This window comes from Pimephales promelas, chromosome 3 (genome assembly GCF_988280905.1).
Source record: "Pimephales promelas chromosome 3, fPimPro1.hap1.1, whole genome shotgun sequence".
NCBI classification, from domain to species: Eukaryota; Metazoa; Chordata; class Actinopteri; order Cypriniformes; family Leuciscidae; genus Pimephales; species Pimephales promelas.
The window spans coordinates 40,133,679-40,160,059 of record NC_142771.1 but is presented as its reverse complement, the minus strand read 5'-3'; the positions used below and the strand labels follow the sequence as shown (position 1 = coordinate 40,160,059).

Genomic DNA, 26,381 nt, shown 5'->3' with positions numbered 1-26,381 from the left:
TAAACATTATAATATTGCTGGCCATACACTGATGAGAAAGTGCGCGTCCGGTGTGCGATACCTGGAGTTGTCCTAGACGCGCGCTTCTCGTCCGGCAACCCCCTTCAGGAATCTTTTGCAGGTGTTTAGAGTTAATTAGTTGATTCAGATGATTAGGTTAAAAGCTCATTTAGAGAATCTTTTCATGATATGCTAATTTTTTGAGATTGGAATTTTTGGGTTTTCATGAGCTGTATGCCAAAAGCAACAGTATTAAAACAATAAAACACCTGAAATATTGCAGTTGGTGAGCAATGAATCTAAAATGTATGAGTTTACCTGGAACTATGAAAAAATATAAGTTTAATTTTTATCATTACATTATAGAAAATAATGAACTTTATCACAATATGCATTTTTGAGAAGGACCTGTAGACTGTAAACGCTGGTTATATGGTTATAATGGTTATGAATGAGTGTGAGATGCTGGCGCTGCTCCACTCCTCCAGATCGAGAGGAGTCGCTGATGCCGCATGTTCACACTCGGACTGTCCTCACAGAAGAAGACATGGCGTCACGACTCTTCATAAACACGCAGGTGAAGACGAAATGGACAATTTGAGCTGATTTCAACTCAGACATGTGTTTCGGTAAGATCATGTTGCTGCTGTTTTCACGTGTGTGTCTTTATCGCTTCCAGTGACTTCGCCTTTACTGTCACTCAGCATTCGAGTGAATTATCGGAGGCATTTATTTACCAACTGCATTAACCAGTCAACTCCCCTTACATCACTTTATCAGTGTGTACTTCAACATTTCTGCCTGTTGAACCTCTAATCATCTTTAAATTAATACAGCACCACCATGAATTATTGTATTCCTTTGTATTAATTCAGGAGTAATAAACAAGCGGCTGATCCATGAGCTGAACTGAAGCGACATTTGATGTAATTTGACAGGTTGTTTTTGCACGTCAAAACATTAATCTGCTGTCATTATTATAATATATTTATACCTTAATTTACATATTGAAATATATTTTTATAATACATTTTACATTTAGATATTGGTATATTAGTATCTATTTTTTAGGGCTGGGCAACATTAATCGTATGAAAAATAAAAGTTTGTGTTTACATTAATGTGTGTGTAATAATTCATTTGTTTAAATACACACATACACACATGCATGTATGTATTTAAGAAACATTTTTTATTTGTATATAAGATATTTATATATTAGGTGCGTAGCGATACCCTCATGTCACGATTCAATACATATCACGAGACTGAACTCACAATTATATTATTGCGATACTTTAAGAAATATGATAAAAGATTAAAATGCTACATATAGTTTTACACCGTGGGTGTAAATGTATAGTCTTGGACTTGTTGCTAGAAACTCAAAGCACAGGACAATAGAGACATACCAGAATAACAATATTCATGATTCTGAAGCTGAAAACACTGAATTATTTTAGACGAAAATGCTTGCACTCTTTTACTGAGTAGATATATTTAAAATAATGTTGGCCATTTTTACTGGTAACCGACATTTGACATTATCAGAACCCACAAATATTCCCCCATTTTATTATTATACATTATATGTAACATTATATATAGTAGTAGTTTAATATATCACTGACACTAAACTTGAATTGTTTCTCACACAGTAATTTTTATTTTGGATGAAATATCCTCGATACATATTTTTGCAATGTTGTATTGCGATATATTGTGACATGATATATTGTTAGACCCCTAATATTTATATATAATATAAATTATATATAAATATTAGGGCTGTCAAATGATTAATTGCGATTAATCGCATCCAAAACAAAAGTTTGTGTTCACATAATATATGTGGGTGCACTGTGTATAATTAACACTGTGTATAATATATATATAAATACACACACATGCTTGTATATTTAAGAAAAAATAAATCATTTACATGTAAAATATTTATATTTATATATAATATAAATTATACATAAATCTAAATAAAGTATATGCATGAAAATATTTCTTAAATATATACAAGCATGTGTGTGTATTTATATTAAAAAAAAAAACAATTATACACAGCACACACACACACATATTACGTAAACATAAACTTTTATTTTGGATGAGATTAATCATTGCCCAGTCCTACTATTTCTATAAAATTGGTTGCATTGATAAAATGAACGAATGAACAAGATTTCAGTTTTTTTAGATAATTTGCCCCAATATTTCATTAGCTTTTTGACAGTTCCTATGCCGAAACTAAGAACAAATAGTAGCCTTTCAATTGATATGAAGTCATTATTATACAATTGCTGTAATCACGTTGTTCTCTCTCTGTTGTTCTCTCAGCCTGACGGACCGTTGCGATGGAGATAATGGCAGTGAACCTGCCGTCGAGCGCCAGTCTCCCTGCGTCTCCGTGTGCCGAGGACTCGGGCTTCCCGCTGGCCTCTCTGGACAGCGAAGACTACGTGTTTGTGGAGGCTCGGCATCCCAACAAGGTCCTGGAGGGCTTGAACAGCTTGAGGCTCAATAAGGCCTTCTGTGACGTGACTCTGTGCTGTGGAGGACAGGAGTTCCCCTGTCACCGCATCGTCCTCGCCTCCTTCAGCTCATATTTCCAGGTAATGACAGAGACAAGCTGAGGGCACTGCAAAAAATGCTTTTCTTACGTAGTATTTTTGTCTTGTTTCCAGTCAAAATATCTAAAAATTCTTAAATCAAGATGTATTTACTAGATGAGTGAAATGACATAAGATATTATGTCCTGTTTTACAGGGGAATTAATCAAAATTGATGCTATAGGACGTTCTGCTTGCTTAAACGTACAATTTCTTTACTCAAAAAAATGTATGTGACTGATTACCTCGAATTATTTGAGTTTTGCCAACTTATTCAGGCTTACAGTGTAGAAAACAGTAGGGGTGGGAATCGGCAAAAATGTGACGATTCGAGGGTATTGCGATATTTGGGCCACGATTAAATATTATGGCGATTAATAACAAATTGCGATAAAGCAAGTATTGCGATTCGATTCTGCGATATATTGCGATTCATGTCCCTCATATTATTCAAAGTCATTGCAAAAAAATGAGACTGCTCAACTAACTTATGCTGCGTTCACACCGAACGCGAATAGTGTGTCAAATTCGCGTCTAGTTTGACGTTTGACCACTTTGTGTTAATTCGCGCGTCAAGAGTGAAACTGTGCGTAAATTTCGCTTCAAACTTTTGTTTTTATGCGCGTCAGTTTCACTCTTGACGCGCAAATTAACACAAAGTGGTCAAGCGTCAAACTAGATGCGGTAGACACGTAGAATCGAAATCCGTTGGCGGCCATTTTTTTATGTCGGCCGAGTACGAGTACTCGGGTATTTGTGTCCACCGGACCCTTCCGGGCGGCAGACGCGAATTCGCATCAAACCGGTTTGATAGTGAAGACATTTTTGCTGCTGAATGGACGACAACAAAACATAGCTACTAGCGCCACCTTGTGGATATAATAATACACAAATATAATTAACCTCCCACAAAACCAATACAGAAAACCTGAAAGTAAAACAGATAATTTATAATTAAATATTGCAATACTTTAAATATTGGGCTACTATATCGATATAATTGCGTGTGCAAAATATCGCGATTCTGAACAGAACCGATTTTTCCCCCACCCCTTGAAAACAGTGAAGTTTTCACTATTGGAAAGATATTTAAATCCTAAAGCTGTGTTGTGTTGTCGACACAGGCCATGTTCTCCACCGACCTGATGGAGTCGCGTCAGGAGCGCGTGGCCATCAACGGGGTGGAGCCGCAGATGATCGGGATGCTGGTGAACTACGCCTACACGGCAGAGGTGGTGATCTCCAAGGCTAACGTGCAGGCGCTGCTGGCGGCCGCTAACCTGCTGGACGTGCTGGCGGTGCGCGAGGCCTGCTGCCGCTTCATGGAGCGCCAGATGGACGAGATCAACTGCGTGGGAATCCACTGCTTCGCCGAGGCGCACTCGTGCCGGGAGCTGGAGCGGCGCAGCATGGAGTACATCCAGCAGCACTTCAGCAGCGTCTGCCAACAGGTCACACTTCACACACGCACACTTCTGATCCTGAAGCCATGCACACCTTGGGATAGTTCACCCAAAAATGAAAATTAGCCCATGATTTACTCACCTTGAAGTCATCATATTTGTATATGACGTCCTTCTTTCAGATGTCATACAATCAGTATGTTCTATTAAAAAATGTCCCCCTGGCTCTTCCAAGCTTTATAATGGCAGTGAATGGCTGTTTCTGTTTTGAAGTCGCTCAAAGTGCATCTAACCATCAAAAAAGTGCATCTATTCATGATAAAAGAGCATCTATTCATTATAAAAGTGCATCTATCATGATAAAAGTGCATCTATCCATCATAAGTTTATCTATCCATCATAAAAGTTCATCTAACCATCAAAAAAGTGCATCTATCATGATAAAAGTGCATCTATCCATCATAAGTTTATCTATCCATCATAAAAGTTCATCTAACCATCAAAAAAGTGCATCTATCATGATAAAAGTGCATCTATCCATCATAAGTTTATCTATCCATCATAAAAGTTCATCTAACCATCAAAAAAGTGCATCTATCATGATAAAAGTGCATCTATCTATCATAAAAGTGCATCTATCCATGATAAAAGTGCATCTATCATGATAAAAGTGCATCTAACCATCAAAAAAGTGCAACTTTCCATGATAAAAGTGCATCTATCCATCATAAAAGTGCATCTATCTATCATAAAAGTGCATCTATCCCTCATAAAAGTGCATCTATCCATGATAAAAGTGCATCTGTCCATCATAAAAGTGCATCTATCCCTCATAAAAGTGCATCTATCCATCATAAGTGTATCTATCCATGATAAAAGTGCATTTATCCATGATAAAAGTGCATCTATCATCATAAAAGTGCATCTGTCCATGATAAAAGTGTATCTATCCATCATAAAAGTGCATCTGTCCATCATAAAAGTGTATCTATCCATGATAAAAGTGCATCTATCATGATAAAAGTGCATCTAACCATCAAAAAAGTGCAACTTTCCATGATAAAAGTGCATCTATCCATCATAAAAGTGCATCTATCTATCATAAAAGTGCATCTATCCCTCATAAAAGTTCATCTATCCATGATAAAAGTGCATCTGTCCATCATAAAAGTGCATCTATCCCTCATAAAAGTGCATCTATCCATCATAAGTGTATCTATCCATGATAAAAGTGCATTTATCCATGATAAAAGTGCATCTATCATCATAAAAGTGCATCTGTCCATGATAAAAGTGTATCTATCCATGATAAAAGTGCATCTGTCCATCATAAAAGTGCATCTATCCCTCATAAAAGTGTATCTATCCATGATAAAAGTGCATTTATCCATGATAAAAGTGCATCTATCATCATAAAAGTGCATCTGTCCATGATAAAAGTGCATCTATCCATCATAAAAGTGCATCTGTCCATGATAAAAGTGTATCTATCCATGATAAAAGTGCATCTGTCCATCATAAAAGTGCATCTATCCCTCATAAAAGTGTATCTATCCATGATAAAAGTGCATTTATCCATGATAAAAGTGCATCTATCATCATAAAAGTGCATCTGTCCATGATAAAAGTGTATCTATCCATGATAAAAGTGCATCTGTCCATGATAAAAGTGCATCTATCCCTCATAAAAGTGCATCTATCATCATAAAAGTGCCTCTATCTATGATAAAAGTGCATCTATCCATGATAAAAGTGCATCTATCATCATAAAAGTGCATCTGTCCATGATAAAAGTGTATCTATCCATGATAAAAGTGCATCTGTCCATGATAAAAGTGCATCTATCCCTCATAAAAGTGTATCTATCCATCATAAAAGTGCATCAAATGTATATATATATATATATATATATATATATTTTTTTTCTATAGAAATAACCATAAAAGAATAATCATTATTATTCTTATATTTTTATTTTATATTATTGTTATGATATTCATGTAATTAAAAAAATTCAATACATAGAATGAAAAAAGGACCTCATTACAGGGGAAGGGTTACAATATTATGACAAATAGTTGGTTATTGCCCTTGATATTGTAATAATAATTATTAGTGTCAAATAACTAAGAGTGTGGAGAAACGGCATTTTCTTTTAGTCAAAAACAAACCAAGAACCTTTTAATTATTCATCCAAACGCTTCTGATTGGCCGTTGTATTCATACTCTCAACAGATTTCCAAAAGTTGTGTTTGGTCCAAAAACGCTGCAAAAAACAATGTGTAAAAATAAATCTTTGATGCAACAAACATCAGCAAACCTGTAATTATACATTTTCACAGTATCCTGTAATAGTATTTGCACTATCTGTGTATGTGTAATCTTATTGTAAGTTAAAATATAACCTAGAATGTGTAGAAAACAGTGATGATTACTGAAGTTTACAGTATTAGAAAGATGTGACATGATTTTCAACATTGACTTTCATTTTTAAATCATAAATGTCATAGATATTTTTAGATATGCATTATACATTATACTATGGATATATATATATATATATATATATATATATATATATATATTATATATATATATATATATATATATATATATATATAAATATATATATATATAATATATATATATATATATATATTTATATATATATATATATATATATAATATATATTATATATATATATATATATATATATATATATATATATATAATCTCTCTTTTCTCACCCTACAGGAGGAGTTCCTTTCTCTTTGTGCCGATAAATTGACCGAGATCATTTCCAGTGATGATCTGAACGTGCCGAAAGAGGAGACTGTGTTCGAGGCGGCCATCGTTTGGCTGGAGAAAAGCTCCTCGCGCAGACAAAGCTTCGAGAAGGTCAGTCATAACTCATATTAATATCCTCCGACCAGCGATAGCTCTCCGTGGGCTTTTAGTAATGCCATCACACTCATGGGGCAGTTGCTATAGACTCTTTGAGGATGCTCAATGTCTTTGAACACTCATCTTATTTAAAACATAAATTCAACATTTAACAAATATATAATAATAAATTAAAAATATGGAAATATGCAATTTACGAATATGCAATGCAGCAAAATCACAGGCAATCTGATGATTTCAAAACATTTGATGATAGTTCACTCAAAAGTTCTGTCATCATTCACTCACCCACATCATGAAACACAAATGAAGATATTTTTAATTAAACCTGAAATGTGAAACCACCATAAAGTTCATAAAAACATCATGAAAGTAATCCATATTTATCGTGCATCAGGCAAATACGTTTGAGCTTCTGTTTAGCATGTTTGATGTGCTCATTTGCATTGATCAATGTTTAGGCTACATGTGAATATTAGCCTAGATATAATCTTGTCATTTTAAAGTTTCTCTCAAGAAGACTCGGATTAAACCCGCATGATTCATATGGATTACTTCTGCGATGTGTTTATAACTTCTCAAACTGGGAAAGTTTTGGGAAAATGGACTTCCAATGTAAATGGAATGGGGAAATGTCATGAGCATGTTATTATTGCAGCTGGTTACACTCTTGTATATAGTGTTCTTTATCGGCATCGATGGTTCCATTAAGAACTTTGAACATCAGTGGAACCGTTCCTTTGCACAAAAGATTTTTTTTTATAATGGAATGAGATGTTCTTCACACTAAAAAGAGGTTCTATTAAAGCTGCAATATGATAGATAAACCAACAGACTCGGTCTCAACTCGGACTCGACCCTTCAAAGACTCGGTCTTGACTCGGACTCGACTGTATTTGAAAACCAACAGACTCGGTCTCAACTCGGACTCGACCTTTCAAAGACTCGGTCTTGACTCTTGACTCGACTGTATTTGAAAACCAACGGACTCGGTCTCAACTCGGACTCGACCCTTCAAAGACTCGGTCTTGACTCGGACTCGACTGTATTTGAAAACCAACGGACTCGGTCTCAACTCGGACTCGACCCTTCAAAGACTCGGCCTTGACTCTGACTCGACTGTATTTGAAAACCAACGGACTCGGTCTCAACTCGGACTCGACCCTTCAAAGACTCGGTCTTGACTCGGACTCGACTGTATTTGAAAACCAACGGACTCGGTCTCAACTCGGACTCGACCCTTCAAAGACTCGGTCTTGACTCTGACTCGACTGTATTTGAAAACCAACGGACTCGGTCTCAACTCGGACTCGACCCTTCAAAGACTCGGTCTCGACTCGGACTCGACTGTATTTGAAAACCAACGGACTCGGTCTCAACTCGGACTCGACCCTTCAAAGACTCGGTCTCGACTCGGACTCGACTGTATTTGAAAACCAACAGACTCGGTCTCAACTCGGACTCGACCCTTCAAAGACTCGGTCTTGACTCGGACTCGACTGTATTTGAAAACCAACAGACTCGGTCTCAACTCGGACTCGACCTTTCAAAGACTCGGTCTTGACTCTGACTCGACTGTATTTGAAAACCAACGGACTCGGTCTCAACTCGGACTCGACCCTTCAAAGACTCGGTCTTGACTCGGACTCGACTGTATTTGAAAACCAACGGACTCGGTCTCAACTCGGACTCGACCCTTCAAAGACTCGGTCTTAACTCGGACTCGACTGTATTTGAAAACCAACAGACTCGGTCTCAACTCGGACTCGACCTTTCAAAGACTCGGTCTTGACTCGGACTCGACTGTATTTGAAAACCAACAGACTCGGTCTCAACTCGGACTCGACCTTTCAAAGACTCGGTCTTGACTCTGACTCGACTGTATTTGAAAACCAACGGACTCGGTCTCAACTCGAACTCGACCCTTCAAAGACTCGGTCTTGACTCGGACTCGACTGTATTTGAAAACCAACAGACTCGGTCTCAACTCGGACTCGACCCTTCAAAGACTCGGTCTTGAATCGGACTAAACTGTATTTGAAAACCAACGGACTCGGTCTCAACTCGGACTCGACCCTTCAAAGACTCGGTCTCGACTCAGACTCGACTGTATTTGAAAACCAACGGACTCGGTCTCAACTCAGACTCGACCCTTCAAAGACTCGGTCTTGACTCAGACTCGACTGTATTTGAAAACCAACAGACTCGGTCTCAACTCGGACTCGACCCTTCAAAGACTCGGTCTTGACTCAGACTCGACTGTATTTGAAAACCAACAGACTCGGTCTCAACTCGGACTCGACCCTTCAAAGACTCGGTCTTGAATCGGACTAAACTTTATTTGAAAACAAACAGACTCGGTCTCAACTCGGACTCGACCCTTCAAAGACTCGGTCTTGACTCAGACTGGACTGTATTTGAAAACCAACAGACTCGGTCTCAACTCGGACTCGACCCTTCAAAGACTCGGTCTTGACTCGGACTCGACTGTATTTGAAAACCAACGGACTCGGTCTCGACTCGGACTCGACCCTTCAAAGACTCAGTCTTGACTCGGACTCGACCCTTCAAAGACTCGGTCTTGACTCGGACTCGACTGTATTTGAAAACCAACGGACTCGGTCTCGACTCGGACTCGACCCTTCAAAGACTCGGTCTCGACTCGAACTCGACCCTTCAAAGACTCGGTCTCGACTCGAACTCGACCCTTCAAAGACTCGGTTTTGACTCGGACTCGACTGTATTTGAAAACCAACGGACTCGGTCTCGACTTGGACTCGAGCCTTCAAAGACTCGGTTTTGACTCGGACTCGACTGTATTTGAAAACCAACGGACTCGGTCTCGACTTGGACTCGACCCTTCAAAGACTCGGTTTTGACTCGGACTCGACTGTATTTGAAAACCAACGGACTCGGTCTCGACTCGGACTCGACCCTTAAAAGACTCGGTCTCGACTCGGACTCTGCTTTATTTGAAAACCATCGGACTCGACCCTTCAAAGACTCGGTCTTGACTCGGACTCGACTGTATTTGAAAACCAACGGACTTGGTCTCGACTCGGACTCAACCCTTAAAAGACTCGGTTTTGACTTGGACTCGACCCTTCAAAGACTTGGTCTCGACTCGAACTCGACCCTTCAAAGACTCGGTCTTGACTCGGACTCGACTGTATTTTAAAACCAACAGACTCGGTCTCGACCCTTCAAAGACTTGGTCTCGACTCGAACTCGACCCTTCAAATACTCGGTCTTGACTCGGACTCGACTGTATTTGAAAACCAACGGACTCGGTCTGGACTCGGACTCGACCCTTCTAAGACTCGGTCTCGACTCGGACTTGGCTGTATTTGAAAACCAACGGACTCGGTCTCGACCCTTCAAAGACTTGGTTTTGACTCGAACTCGACCCTTCAAATACTCGGTCTTGACTCGGACTCGACTGTATTTGAAAACCAACGGACTCGGTCTCGACTCGGACTCGACCCTTCAAAGACTCGGTCTTGACTCGGACTCAACCCTTCAAAGACTCGGTCTCGACTCGGACTCGGCTGTATTTGAAAACCAACGGACTTGGTCTCGACTCGGACTCGACCCTTCAAAGACTCGGTCTTGACTCAGACTCGACTGTATTTGAAAACCAACAGACTCGACTTCGACTCGGACTCGACCCTTCAAAGACTCGGTCTTGACTCGGACGCGACTGTATTTAAAAAACCAACAGACTCGACTTCGACTTGGACTCGACCCGTCAAAGACTCGGTCCTGACTCGGACTCAACCCTTCAAAGACTCGACCTCAACTCGGACTCGACCCTTCAAAGACTCTGTCTTGACTCGGACTCGACCCTTCAAAGAATCGGTCTTGACTCGGACTCGACCCTTCAAAGACTCGGTCTTGACTCAGACTCGACTGTATTTGAAAACCAACGGACTCGGTCTCAACTCGGACTCGACCCTTCAAAGACTCGGTCTTAACTCGGACTCGACTGTATTTGAAAACCAACAGACTCGGTCTCAACTCGGACTCGACCTTTCAAAGACTCGGTCTTGACTCGGACTCGACTGTATTTGAAAACCAACAGACTCGGTCTCAACTCGGACTCGACCTTTCAAAGACTCGGTCTTGACTCTGACTCGACTGTATTTGAAAACCAACGGACTCGGTCTCAACTCGAACTCGACCCTTCAAAGACTCGGTCTTGACTCGGACTCGACTGTATTTGAAAACCAACAGACTCGGTCTCAACTCGGACTCGACCCTTCAAAGACTCGGTCTTGAATCGGACTAAACTGTATTTGAAAACCAACGGACTCGGTCTCAACTCGGACTCGACCCTTCAAAGACTCGGTCTCGACTCAGACTCGACTGTATTTGAAAACCAACGGACTCGGTCTCAACTCAGACTCGACCCTTCAAAGACTCGGTCTCGACTCGGACTCGACTGTATTTGAAAACCAACGGACTCGGTCTCAACTCGGACTCGACCCTTCAAAGACTCGGTCTTGACTCAGACTCGACTGTATTTGAAAACCAACAGACTCGGTCTCAACTCGGACTCGACCCTTCAAAGACTCGGTCTTGAATCGGACTAAACTTTATTTGAAAACAAACAGACTCGGTCTCAACTCGGACTCGACCCTTCAAAGACTCGGTCTTGACTCAGACTGGACTGTATTTGAAAACCAACAGACTCGGTCTCAACTCGGACTCGACCCTTCAAAGACTCGGTCTTGACTCGGACTCGACTGTATTTGAAAACCAACGGACTCGGTCTCGACTCGGACTCGACCCTTCAAAGACTCAGTCTTGACTCGGACTCGACCCTTCAAAGACTCGGTCTTGACTCGGACTCGACTGTATTTGAAAACCAACGGACTCGGTCTCGACTCGGACTCGACCCTTCAAAGACTCGGTCTCGACTCGAACTCGACCCTTCAAAGACTCGGTCTCGACTCGAACTCGACCCTTCAAAGACTCGGTTTTGACTCGGACTCGACTGTATTTGAAAACCAACGGACTCGGTCTCGACTTGGACTCGAGCCTTCAAAGACTCGGTTTTGACTCGGACTCGACTGTATTTGAAAACCAACGGACTCGGTCTCGACTTGGACTCGACCCTTCAAAGACTCGGTTTTGACTCGGACTCGACTGTATTTGAAAACCAACGGACTCGGTCTCGACTCGGACTCGACCCTTAAAAGACTCGGTCTCGACTCGGACTCTGCTTTATTTGAAAACCATCGGACTCGACCCTTCAAAGACTCGGTCTTGACTCGGACTCGACTGTATTTGAAAACCAACGGACTTGGTCTCGACTCGGACTCAACCCTTAAAAGACTCGGTTTTGACTTGGACTCGACCCTTCAAAGACTTGGTCTCGACTCGAACTCGACCCTTCAAAGACTCGGTCTTGACTCGGACTCGACTGTATTTTAAAACCAACAGACTCGGTCTCGACCCTTCAAAGACTTGGTCTCGACTCGAACTCGACCCTTCAAATACTCGGTCTTGACTCGGACTCGACTGTATTTGAAAACCAACGGACTCGGTCTGGACTCGGACTCGACCCTTCTAAGACTCGGTCTCGACTCGGACTTGGCTGTATTTGAAAACCAACGGACTCGGTCTCGACCCTTCAAAGACTTGGTTTTGACTCGAACTCGACCCTTCAAATACTCGGTCTTGACTCGGACTCGACTGTATTTGAAAACCAACGGACTCGGTCTCGACTCGGACTCGACCCTTCAAAGACTCGGTCTTGACTCGGACTCAACCCTTCAAAGACTCGGTCTCGACTCGGACTCAGCTGTATTTGAAAACCAACGGACTTGGTCTCGACTCGGACTCGACCCTTCAAAGACTCGGTCTTGACTCAGACTCGACTGTATTTGAAAACCAACAGACTCGACTTCGACTCGGACTCGACCCTTCAAAGACTCGGTCTTGACTCGGACGCGACTGTATTTGAAAACCAACAGACTCGACTTCGACTTGGACTCGACCCTTCAAAGACTCGGTCCTGACTCGGACTCAACCCTTCAAAGACTCGACCTCAACTCGGACTCGACCCTTCAAAGACTCTGTCTTGACTCGGACTCGACCCTTCAAAGAATCGGTCTTGACTCGGACTCGACCCTTCAAAGACTCGGTCTTGACTCAGACTCGACTGTATTTGAAAACCAACGGACTCGGTCTCAACTCGGACTCGACCCTTCAAAGACTCGGTCTCGACTCGGACTCGACCCTTCAAAGACTCTGTCTTGACTCGGACTCGACCCTTCAAAGAATTGGTCTTGACTCGGACTCGACCCTTCAAAGACTCTGTCTTGACTCAGACTCGACCCTTCAAAGACTCGGTCTTGACTCGGACTCGACTGTATTTGAAAACCAACGGACTCGGTCTCGACTCGAACTCGACCCTTCAAAGACTCGGTTTTGACTCGGACTCGACTGTATTTGAAAACCAACGGACTCGGTCTCGACTTGGACTCGACCCTTCAAAGACTCGGTTTTGACTCGGACTCGACTGTATTTGAAAACCAACGGACTCGGTCTCGACTCGGACTCGACCCTTAAAAGACTCGGTCTCGACTCGGACTCTGCTTTATTTGAAAACCATCGGACTCGACCCTTCAAAGACTCGGTCTTGACTCGGACTCGACTGTATTTGAAAACCAACGGACTTGGTCTCGACTCGGACTCGACCCTTAAAAGACTCGGTCTTGACTTGGACTCGACCCTTCAAAGACTTGGTCTCGACTCGAACTCGACCCTTCAAAGACTCGGTCTTGACTCGGACTCGACTGTATTTTAAAACCAACAGACTCGGTCTCGACCCTTCAAAGACTTGGTCTCGACTCGAACTCGACCCTTCAAATACTCGGTCTTGACTCGGACTCGACTGTATTTGAAAACCAACGGACTCGGTCTGGACTCGGACTCGACCCTTCTAAGACTCGGTCTCGACTCGGACTTGGCTGTATTTGAAAACCAACGGACTCGGTCTCGACCCTTCAAAGACTTGGTCTCGACTCGAACTCGACCCTTCAAATACTCGGTCTTGACTCGGACTCGACTGTATTTGAAAACCAACGGACTCGGTCTCGACTCGGACTCGACCCTTCAAAGACTCGGTCTTGACTCGGACTCGACCCTTCAAATACTCGGTCTCGACTCGGACTCGGCTGTATTTGAAAACCAACGGACTTGGTCTCGACTCGGACTCGACCCTTCAAAGACTCGGTCTTGACTCAGACTCGACTTTATTTGAAAACCAACGGACTCGACTTCGACTCGGACTCGACCCTTCAAAGACTCGGTCTTGACTCGGACTCGACTGTATTTGAAAACCAACGGACTCGACTTCGACTCGGACTCGACCCTTCAAAGACTCGGTCCTGACTCGGACTCAACCCTTCAAAGACTCGACCTCAACTCGGACTCGACCCTTCAAAGACTCTGTCTTGACTCGGACTCGACCCTTCAAAGAATCGGTCTTGACTCGGACTCGACCCTTCAAAGACTCGGTCTTGACTCAGACTCGACTGTATTTGAAAACCAACGGACTCGGTCTCGACTCGGACTCGACCCTTCAAAGACTCGGTCTCGACTCGGACTCGACCCTTCAAAGACTCTGTCTCGACTCGGACTCGGCTGTATTTGAAAACCAACGGACTCGGTCTCGACTCGGACTCGACCCTTCAAAGACTCGGTCTCGACTCGGACTCGACCCTTCAAAGACTCTGTCTTGACTCGGACTCGACCCTTCAAAGAATTGGTCTTGACTCGGACTCGACCCTTCAAAGACTCTGTCTTGACTCGGACTCGACCCTTCAAAGACTCGGTCTTGACTCGGACTCGACCCTTCAAAGACTCTGTCTTGACTCGGACTCGACCCTTCAAAGACTCGGTCTTGACTCTTACTCGACTGTATTTGAAAACCAACGGACTCGGTCTCAACTCGGACTCGACCCTTCAAAGACTCGGTCTCGACTCGGACTCGGCATAGGCGGTCCCCATCACTAACGGTTACCATTCACTCCCATTTTAAAGCTTGGAAGAGCCAGGATATTTTTTTAATATAACTCGTGATTGTGTTTGGCTGAAAGAAAAAAGTCATATTCATTTAGGATTGCTTTAGTAAATTATTTTGTTATTTTTAGGCAAGTTTTTTTTTTTTATGTTTGTGTGAACTATTTTGTACTTTACTATTGTAGTGAGCTAGTTGAATTTTGTGTCAACCTGTCTGTGGCCAAATACTGTATATTATAATAACACTAATTAAATAATTTATTTCTTACACAACCTTTTTTTTCATTTTTAAATTGATTTGGTCAAAATAATTGAGAAATTAAGAATTTGGTAAGAAATAAAAAGTAATTCACGCACACAGGAAACACATGACCAGAAGTTTATCTCCATGATCATCTTGCCATGGTCCACAATGTTTGAACGAAACAACAACAGCGTGTTGCTAGACGTTATGCTCTACGCAGTTGTCCACGTCCGTCGCCATGGTTACTATGGCAGTACTACTAGCGGAAACCAGGGATAACGCGGATATTACGTCAGTGACAGGAGTTTCTCTGAAATTAAAAATCTTTGGGAACTTTTGAGATATCGTAAGTGCACAACTGCAGGAAATATATCACACTGTCAATTGATTTTGGGATATATTACAAATATCTTACATATTGTAGCTTTAAGAACTTAAGTCACTGAAAGGTTCTTTAGCAAACCAAAAAATGGTTCTTCTATGGTATAGCTGTGACCCTTTATTTTTATATGTAGGATAAGTTGTTCATATAGGAAATAAACTGGTTGGACAGTGTTTTTGAGACATGTTTCCAGGGGAGCCGGGGGTTTGTGTGTCATGATCTCTGCAGATGTTTGGGATTAGCCGCCTTTGTGTGTTTGATGAACTAAGCCTGTGAAAGGTCACATGCTCTTTACAGGTGGTGATTATGAAGAGAACTGTCTCTTCACAGGACTGTGGGAGAAACGCTAAAATAGCCCTGATTGGATAGGATCGGATAGCTGTGTTTGCATATGGTTGCTATGCAGTTTTTTTAAAGACCTTAGTTGCCGCTCTTGAGAAAAGCTCATTGCAGATCTCATGGGAATGTAAGCCAGTCTGAATCTACAGGAATGTCACAGGAACATCACAATTATCATAATTATCATAATGTGTGGTCATAAAATAATTGTTTGCCCAAAAATGAAAATTCTCTCATCATTTACTCTTCCTGATGTCGTTCCAAAACCCTCCAATTTTTTTTTTACACACAAAATAAGTTTTTATCGAAAACTGTAAGTTTGTTTCGCAGGTTCATCCCTGAACCCGTGTGACTGTGAGTGTGTTTCGCAGGTTCTCGAGCACATCCGTCTGCCGCTCATCAGTCCGTACTACATCCATGACGTGGTGGAGACGCTGGATGTCGTGAAGGAGTCTCTGAAGTGCCAGAAGCTGATCTCTGAAGCCAAGGACTATCTGCTGCTGCAGGACCGCAGAGGAGAGCTGTACGGGCCCCGGGCTCGGCCCCGACGCGCCACAGGTGATCCCACACTGCCTATGAGCATCTAGACCTGTCCTGCGACCACACCTTCTGTGCGCAGAATCCCCACACTTACTGGTTTCTACAGCTACATCCCTGACAATTCCTTTACGATTCAGGAGTTTAGGGGCCAAGCACCAAATTCTTCCTCCAACTTGCAGGAAAGCGGTTTTATGAAATTTGGCACACAAATAGAGGAGAAACTGGTCATTAAAGGCCTCCTGAAATCAAAATTTAAGTTTTTTAGCTTTAAGTATGAATATGTTAGCCCTAAGGTTATGAATAAGCTGGTGTGTGTTTCAAAACAAAATTTGCATTTAGGAGATATAAGCATTCAAAGCTTAGCCTCTCACCTCCGCTAAAACAGATTTTAATGACATCACCGCGGACTTCAGCTTCTCATCACATCTTCTGTCCAAACAAATGCTCTTTAGAATTGTACCGCTTTCCACATTTTGCAATGGTAGTAAAGTCATTGACACTCTGAAATAACACGCATGGACGTATGGGAATTATGCAATGTCCAAAGAAATCCCAAGCTTTGATCTGGAGATGACCGTACTCATGCAGTGGTGTGTGTGTGTGTGTGTTTTAGGCACAGCTGAGGTGATTGTGACAGTAGGAGGAGAGGACGATAAGGTTGTCCTGCGCAGCGTGGAGAGTTTCGACCCGCTCACCAGCCAGTGGAAGAGTCTGGCGTGCCTGCCCTTCGCCGTCAGCAAACACGGCCTCGTCGTCTCCGGTGAGTAGCAGAGGAGAAAGATCCGGCATCGCGATCCTCTCTGCAACCATTCGGGGGCGACTCTGAGCTTAGCTTTTGACATGCGTGATGACGATGTTTGTGCTATAGAAACACACGTATTCTGCTTACTTCCAATCCCTCACACAAAACTCAAACCATCAGTAAAATAATCTTTCATAAAGTTTCGGAGAGGTTGAAGCGAATTCCAAGGACATTTGCGGGCTTTATTGCTTCAAAAACGCGCGCTTTGCTTGTTATGTTACGCTCGCCCGCCTGTATTTTCTGTACAAATGCTCTACGAAAGCATCATTGATATCGTTTGTAATGCAGTGGGATTATACACAGCCAGTCCAAAAAAAAAATAAATGGATTTGATATAAATAGGCAAATGCTTACGAGTCATCATTGCAGTTATTATTATGTTTCTAGCATGTTATATGTTTGGCAACAGTTCTTCTAACTCTAATAGATGGAGTGAAAGAATGGTTGTGAGGAGCGTGAAGAATCATTTTCACACATGAACTGACGACTTCGAGTCCAGATCTTAAACTCATCGAAAGTTTTGGGGATGTGCTGGAGGAGACTTTACAGAGTGCTGGACTCTTGCATTAACAACACAAGATCTTCACCAATTACTGTGCTTTAGTGTTTAAATCAGTGTCAAAAACAGTACTGCTCAATATATATATATATATATATATATATACAGTATATATATACAGTATATATATATATACATAAAATACATTTATTTAAAGGGTTAGTTCACCCAAAAATGAAAATTAAGTCATTAATTACTCACCCCCATGCTGTTCCAACCCCGTAAGACCTTCGTTCATCTTCGGAACACAAATAAAGATATTTTTGATTGAATCTGAGAGCTGGATCAGTCCTACATAGACTGCCTAAGGGACTGGCTCTTGACGGCCCATAAAGTCATAAAGAAAAGGTTTAAATATTCCATGTGCCTAAAGCGGCTCAATTATACGTTCATCAAGCGACGAGACTACTTTTTGTGCGAAAAAAAACATAAATAACGAGTTTATTCCACTATTCCATTACTTCCTTATGGGCGCATGCGCGAGAACTGAGACGAGGACGTTCTCATTCGACCACTTCTTGTTACCGGCTGCTCACCGCTTAGGAGTTTTACCGCCACCTACCGTATAAAATGATGATCCATATATAAGGCGCTCCGGATTATAAGGAACACTGTCGTTTTTTGAGAAGATTAAAGGCTTTTAAGTGCACCTTATAGTGCGGAAAATACGCTAATTGAAAAGCGTATGTACAGCGCGCATCTTCCTCTGCTTGTAAACAGAAAGTTTTGCGCTTCCAGCTATATCAGCACATCATCTTATACGGTAGGGGGCGGTAAAACTCCTAAGCGGTGAGCAGCCGAGCGGTAACAAGAAGTAGACGAATGAGAACGTCCTCGTCTCAGTTCTCGCGCATGCGCCCATAAGGAAGTAATGGAATAGTGGAATAAAGTCGTTATTTATGTTTTTTCCGCACAAAAAGTAGTCTCGTCGCTTGATAAACTTATAATTGAGCCGCTGTAGGCACATGGAATATTTAAACCTCTTCTTTAATGACTTTATGGGCCGTCAAGAGCCAGTCCCTTAGGCAGTCTATGTAGGACTGATCCAGCTCTCAGATTCAATCAAAAATATCTTTATTTGTGTTCCGAAGATGAACGAAGGTCTTACGGGGTTGGAACAGCATTGGGGTGAGTAATTAATGACTTAATTTTCATTTTTGGGTGAACTAACCCTTTAAAGATGAAAAGAATTTATTTATTTGATAAATAGGAAGTTCAAAAGAACCATATTTAAAAAAAAATAAAAATATGTTGTACAAAAATAAATTTTTACTGTCACTTTTAATCAGTTTTGTGGAATAAAAGTACAACTTTCAAAACAAAACCTAATCTCTAATCTCCTATAGTCATGAAGGCTCCTCTTCCTTCATATTTCTGTGTGATGCACAACTAGAAAAAAGAAAAAACTGCTATTTATTTAGAATAATAATCTTTTTTTTGTATTATAACAGTATTAAGACTCGCGTTTGATTAATTTAATGCATCATTGCTGAATTTAAAATTCCTTTTAAAAAACATACTGACCAAAAACACAACTTTTTGTTGGTAGTGAAAATGAGTTGTTGAAGAACTGAGGTGCCAGTTAATTAGTGTGTGTGTGTGTGTGTTCAGGCTCCATGCTGTACCTGGCTGGCGGTGAGTTTCCAGATGGTTCGGCCAGTCGAGAGATGTGGCGCTACGACCCGTGTTTCGACTCCTGGTTAGAGATGGCGCCCATGAACGTGGCTCGATCAGAACTGGGTAACACACACACCACATCTGCACAGACTTCTGCAACAGAGCAGCTCGTGCTGCGTTCCCTTCAGCTCCAGAAATCATGAACGACACGAGGCAAAGGGTCACATGTTTAATCTGGTGCAAAACATGTTTTTCAATGAGAGGATTCTACTATATTTTAGTTTGATGATGTTTTTTTATTGAATATTTTGTGTTTTTAGGGGATTTTATGCTACTAAATTATAATTGCACTGTATTTATAATCCATTTATTCACACTTTGAGCATAGACCTTAAATATCAAACTTAAACTGTCATAAATATTGAATGCTTTAGAGCACAGACTCATTCAAAGACCATTCTTGGGAAATTATTGCTGAAGTGAACAAAAGTTACACAATTTTATGTTTATTGTTATGGAAAATGTACAAAAATACTATTTTAAATATTTATGTGAAATTTACATTTTCCACAAAACAAAAAAAAAGTTTTTACTTACTCTAAACAAGTTGTTTCAAATTTGAGCGTGATATCTCAAAAAACGAGTTGTTTGGCTGCAGTACCAAAAGTTTCCACTAGGTAACATTCGTCTCCCATTCATTTCCAATGCGGACATTTTTGACCGTGAGGCGCACAAGTGACTTTTCTTTTCCAGTACTATTCAACCTTTTTGAATCATACTCATAATTTGTTTTGTGTGTTCACATAGCAAGTGCCAAAACCTTTACAAAGTTTCGTACCATTCCGATAAAGTAAAGTAAAAAAAAAAAGAAAAACTTAAATTTTTCAGTCCAAAAATGACCATAGAGCACCATTTTGAGAGGGTTAAAAGCGGTTCATACTTCCAGCGACCACAGTCGTCTGTATGGATAAACACACACCTTCCAGACCATCTGTGTTTTTGATTGTACACCTGCAAAGATCATTGTAGCGTTGCCCTTCTTCTTTTTCTTCCCATTTTCAAAAATATCAGGCAATTAAATGCTTTCATGATCTGATGACCAGTAGAAATATCCCACATCCAACTTGCAATGGAACACACACACACACACACACATATATATATATATATATAGACCCTCTTGTTTGCTAACTGAGGTGTTGTTCTCCAGGGCTGGTGATGCTGGACGGGTATGTGTTTGCTGTGGGCGGCTGGGAGGGCCGTTCTCGCCTGGACTCGGTCGAGTGCTATAACCCTCACACAAACACATGGCAGTTCATGGAGTCGGTGAAGATGGCGGTCACCAGTCCGGCTGTGGTGGCGCTGGATGGGTTGCTCTATGTGACAGGTAGCAGGTTTCCTCCGACACAAGCTCCAGGCACAGTCGTACAGTGAACATTTGAGTAAAACACGACTGAAAATAAATGTCTACAAGGCGATCAAACCATTTCAGAAGTGTGTTTTTGAAGGAGTAGTTCAATTCTGAATTAAAATTCACTCCCCCACGTCATCCTAGATGTTTCTCTTCTATGGTTGCGCCCCTACTGATAGCGTTTCCCTTAAAATCACACAGGAGGAGCTGTTTTAGAAGATGGCGACGGCACAGACTTGGCGCAGGTGTATAACCCTAAGAGCTGCGTGTGGGCGGAGGTGGCGCCCATGCAGATCGCCCGCTCGGGATCGGCCGCCTGTATCCTGAAGGGCAAGATCTACGTCATCGGTGAATATGGAGAGCTTGAGCTGAGTCACAAGTCTCGTCCTGTGCACTTTCTCTCAGTCCAGACGGCAAACATTTCTGAAATCAAGATGCATTCACTAAAGTAGGACTAAAGTCTTGTTTTCTGGGGATATAAATCAAAATGAAGTGAGTTTTTGCATAAAACAAGCAAAATTATCAGCCAATGGGGTGAGAGAAATAATCTCGTTTCTGTTAGAATTACTTTTTTTTTAGGGCTTAAACGATTAATTGCGATTAATCGCATCCAACATAAAAGTTTGTGTTTACATAATATATGTGGGTGCACTGTGTATAATTATTTTATATATATAAATACACACACATGCTTGTATATATTTAAGAATTATTTTAATGTATATAATGTATATAGGTTTATTGCAAACACAAACTTTTATTTCGGATGCGATTAATCGCGATTAATCGTTTGACAGCCCTAGTTTTTTTTTCTTTTTTACCCCATTGGCAGATAATTTATCCGTTTTAAGCACAAACTCACTTCATTTTGATTAATTCCCCTGTAAAACAAGACATAATATCCTCTATTAAATCTTTAAATAATAATCTTTTAAGTATTTGGACTGGGAAGCAGACATAGATAGTGAGTTAGAGCATTGTTTGCAGTGTGTCTGACAGATGTTCCCCTGCAGGCGGCTGGCACGCGTCCACCGAGAACACGGATAAGGTCGAGTGCTACGACCCCAAGACCAACCAGTGGACCATGTGCGCGCCCATGAAGGAGCGGCGCTACCGGCCCGGCGTGGCCGTGGTGGACGGCAAGATCTACGTTTTAGGAGGAGAGGAGGGATGGGACAGGTGAGGGATGATGCTACACTCGTCCTGGGAAATTCTCGAACTTTCCCACCACATTTGGCAATGTTTTCACACCTATATGTCTCTTTTTATTTATTTTTATTTGACTGAAAACAGTTTTTAAAAGAAACCCCACTACTGAAGGTCGACTTCGCCTCGGGCCGCTACAGACTTAATGTGTCAAACCGAGATCCGGATCTTTAAAGGGATAGTTCAGACAAAAATGTAATTTCTGTCAGTAATTACTCACCCTGATGTCGTTCCAAACCCATAATACCTTTGTTCATCTTCGTAACACAAATGAAGATATTGGTGTTGAAATTCGAGAGCTTTCTGACCCTCCATAGACTGCAATGTAATCACAACTTTCAAGGCCCAGAAAGGTAGTAAAGACATCGTTAAAATAGTCCATTTGACTCCAGTGCTTCAACCATAATGTTATGAAGCGATGAGAATACTTTTTATGCACATAAAAACAAAACACAAATACAGACTTTAAATTTAAATGGGGAATTGATTCACCCTCTTGTGAAATTCCCATCCGCAGGGATTCCTATTGAAATGACTGGATTTTGCTCGTGAATATTTGCCGAAAAAAATGTGACTATAGGAGGGGTTCTCAAGTCTGGCCCTCGAAGTCCACTTTCCCTGATCTCACACACACCTGAACAAGCCAATCAAGGCTTCAGGACCACTAGAAAGCAGCAGGCGGCGGATTAGCCTATCCAGTACAGCGCGGTGCGTTGGCAATTTAAAGAAAAAAACTGGTGGATAAACGCTTCCGGCTGACGTAACCTCGCTGCAGATCAAGTGGACCGTCTGGCGTTTTAGACGAGCCTTATGTAGATAGGGCTGGGTACCGAGTTCGGTACTTTTAGGTACCGACCGAATTGCCTCGGTACTACCGAGTATCGAAACATGTCTTGTTTTTCGGTACCAAATTTCGGTACCTAAGTCGTTAATCTCGTCTCGATGCCAGAAGCACGCGATGCCATATTTTCGACAAGATAATTGCCGCCAAGACCGGTAACACGCTAAATCTGATGAGCGCACAGACACTTGAGAGTAGAAAGTTTATCTGTCTTCGACTGCAAGAACTGGAGCGCGGCACAAATGAAGCGAAACTCAGCATATATGAGATGAGAAATAGGCCAATAGACGGTCAAAATATGTCTACTTTTAAACGAAACTTAGGGCTGTAGTCAACCAAAGAAATCCTTAGTCGACCAAAAAAAAAAAGTGTTTTGATTAAACATTTTTTAAACAATTGTCATTGAGCATTTATAAAACAACAACGAAAAAAACATCACAAATAAATAAAACTATAAGAATAATACAATTCTCTGAAAATTAAGAGATTTTTAAACTGCAAAGTGAGGAGGTCTGTGCTTGGTCTATAGTAACAGTCACCTGACCACACCACACGCTGCAAAAAATGTAACTGCTATCTGCAACATAATGAAAAATCCCAACAAAAGCTCTCGTTTATACAGGCTTTATATTCTTCTTTACTTTCAAAGCTATGGGTTAACTTTCGCCCTGACGATCAAGGCGTTTTAAAACAACACACAAAAAACCCAAATAGCCTAAAAACAATCCTAATAATAGGCTGTATTATAGGACCGCGTATAGGTTTATTTTCGTTTTGTTGCATTGTTTAGGCTATTTTCAAATGCTTCAAGTGTACAAATAAAAACAAATTAAGGTTTTTGATGAAAACATTCCAGGATTTTTCTCCATATAATGGACTTCAATGGGAACCAAACGGTTCAAGGTCCAAAAGACAGTTATAACAGTTTCAGATGCAGCTTCAAATGTCTTTAAACGACACCAGACGATGAATAAGGGTCTTATCATGCGAAACGATCGGTTATTTCAAAACTTATTCCAAAAATGTAACTTTTCTAAGGACAAATGCTAGCCTTGCTCTATTCTGTGAGGCGCGTTTGCAACGTCACGTAGTACGTAATTACGTTCAAAAGGTCACGGGCGACGTAGCCGAAAGTACAGAGTCAGTGTTTACAAGTTGAACGCATAGGTTGAACGTGCAAACTAGCTCAAACGCCGTCTACAAAAAAGGAATTAAAAGGTAAAACAACGATGTCGGACGATTTTGATTCTGTACTTTCGGCTACGTCGCCCGTGACCTTTTGAACGTAATTACGTATTACGTGACGTTACAAACGCGCCTCACAGAATGGAGCAAGGCTAGCATTTGTCCTTAGAAAAGTTACATTTTTGGAATAAGCTTTGAAATAACCGATCGTTTCGCATGATAAGACCCTTATTCATCGTCTGGTGTCGTTTAAAGACATTTGAAGCTGCATCTGAAACAGTTATAACACTATCTTTTGGACCTTGAACCATCCGATTCCCATTGAAGTCCATTATATGGAGAAAAATCCTGGAATGTTTTCATCAAAAGCCTTAATTTCTTTTCGACTGAAGAAAGAAAGACACGGACATCTTGGATGACATGGGGGTGAGTAAATTATCAGCAAAAGTTTTTTCAAAAGTGAACTAATCCTTTAAGATAAGGCAGAAACAATGAGCGTAAATAATACATGTTGTTAAATTATTAGGAAACATAGAAAGCGTTAGCATTGGTGCTTTTTTACATACTCAAAATATGAGTGTGAAAAAGTCAACAACCTGAAAAAAAAGGTAATATTATATTGTTAAAGCTGGTTACATAAAATTGGTATCGAAAAAAGTATCGTTCAGGAACCGGTATCGAAATCAAGGTATCGGTATTGAACGTTTTGTTACGATATCCAGCCCTATATGTAGATGTGCAGTGAGTGGATGTGGTGTTTTCTCAGGTTACTGATGCTCTTACACAGTTTTATGCACTTTTGTAACCTTGTTTTTCCTTGTATGGACATTTTTGAACGAAATTACAGGAAATATATTTTATATAACATTTACATTAATTTAGCTGACGCTTTCATCCAAAGCGACTTACAATTGCTATATATGTCCGAAGTCGCACGCCTCTGGAGCAGCTAGGGGTTAAGGTCTTGCTCTGGGACACATTGGTGTCTCACAGTGGATTCGAACCTGGGTCTCTCACACCAAAGGCATGTGTCTTATCCACTGCGCCATCACAAATGTTTCAAAAACGAATGAACGTTAAAAAGTGAATGTCATTTAATTTCAATAGAGGATGTGATGTTACTTTGATTTGGGTTATATTTGCCTGTTGCGCCCTCTTGTGGACATACGAGACAACACAGTCCTTTTTCCCTGTAAGGTTACATTTTACTTTCAGAATTCGAGTGCGATTCGAATTTTGCTAATATTAAGGAAAGAAATAAGACATTTTGACAGCCCTTCTGACTTCCCTCCCCACACACACACAGGTATCACGACACTATCGAGCGGTACTGCGAGGACTCGGACAGCTGGGAGCTCGTGGGGGAGATGCCCACCAGCCGAAGCTGGCTCAGCTGTGTGTCGCTGCGGCTCCTGAAGGACACACACACGCACACCCGTCCCGGGACCGCCCTGGAGACCGAGTTCCCCGTGGACTGAGAGCAACGGGACCACACCGGCAGCAGAAGCGGCCCGGGACCGACGGCTTCCGGCTCTCAGAGCGAACGCTTCCGTGTGAGCGGAGACGGCCTGACCCGAGCACTTCAGAAAACACTCATGTCATAAGCTACAGCCTCCAGCGCGACCCAACGTGAGGCTGGGTCGACGGATCGATGGTATCTGTGGTGATCGTAAGTGTGTTTGTGTGTTTCAGAGTCTCCACAGTATCAGTTTAATGTGACGTTACGCCGCGCACCTCACGATTGTGACTTGTAATCAAGTACTGATTTGTTTTCTAATGAAGTATTGTGGTGTAAATGTTTTGTACTTTTTTTGTATGGTGATTTTTGTGTGTATTTATTATGGGATGTTTTCTGTTGTACCGAGTAACTAGCACAGATACACTGAAACATGTCGACTGACATTCATCCGAACCGTGAATAGTCTGCGTATTGTGCACAGTGTGTGATTTATTTCATTATGTATACCCACATGACCTACTACTTTTGCCAAAATCTGCAGCAGGGTACAGCGACTGAGTGCTGTATCCCACAATGCACCGTGTGTAACTTGATTGTCCACTGTATGATGAATGAACCTGAATTACAGCTTCGATTTTTACCATCTTTTCTCGTCTCATTATTTGTTTGGATTTCTGGAAGTTAGAGTAGTTTACATTAAAAAAAAAAAAATGTTTGCTGATGATTTACTCACCCTCATGTTATCCAAGATATCCATGTCTTTCTTTCTTCAGTCGAAAATGAATTACGAATCAAAATGAACAAATCTTTTTTTATTTGTTGAATGAAAGAAATGA

The 26,381-nt window shown here is 41.3% G+C and overlaps 1 protein-coding gene across 1 annotated transcript; it reads left to right on the top strand.

Annotated features, from left to right (window-relative positions):
* The first annotated feature begins 491 nt into the window (after positions 1–491).
* LOC120462961 (kelch-like protein 24) lies at positions 492–26,190 on the top strand. The gene is made up of 11 exons (XM_039651699.2): positions 492–629; positions 2,350–2,624; positions 3,746–4,072; positions 6,780–6,923; positions 16,297–16,483; positions 17,079–17,225; positions 19,438–19,566; positions 20,654–20,830; positions 21,056–21,202; positions 21,868–22,033; positions 25,393–26,190. The coding sequence occupies exons 2-11, from the start codon at positions 2,367–2,369 to the stop codon at positions 25,562–25,564; spliced, it is 1,854 nt and encodes a 617-aa protein (XP_039507633.1). The 5' UTR covers positions 492–629; positions 2,350–2,366; the 3' UTR covers positions 25,565–26,190.
* The last annotated feature ends 191 nt before the right edge of the window (positions 26,191–26,381 follow it).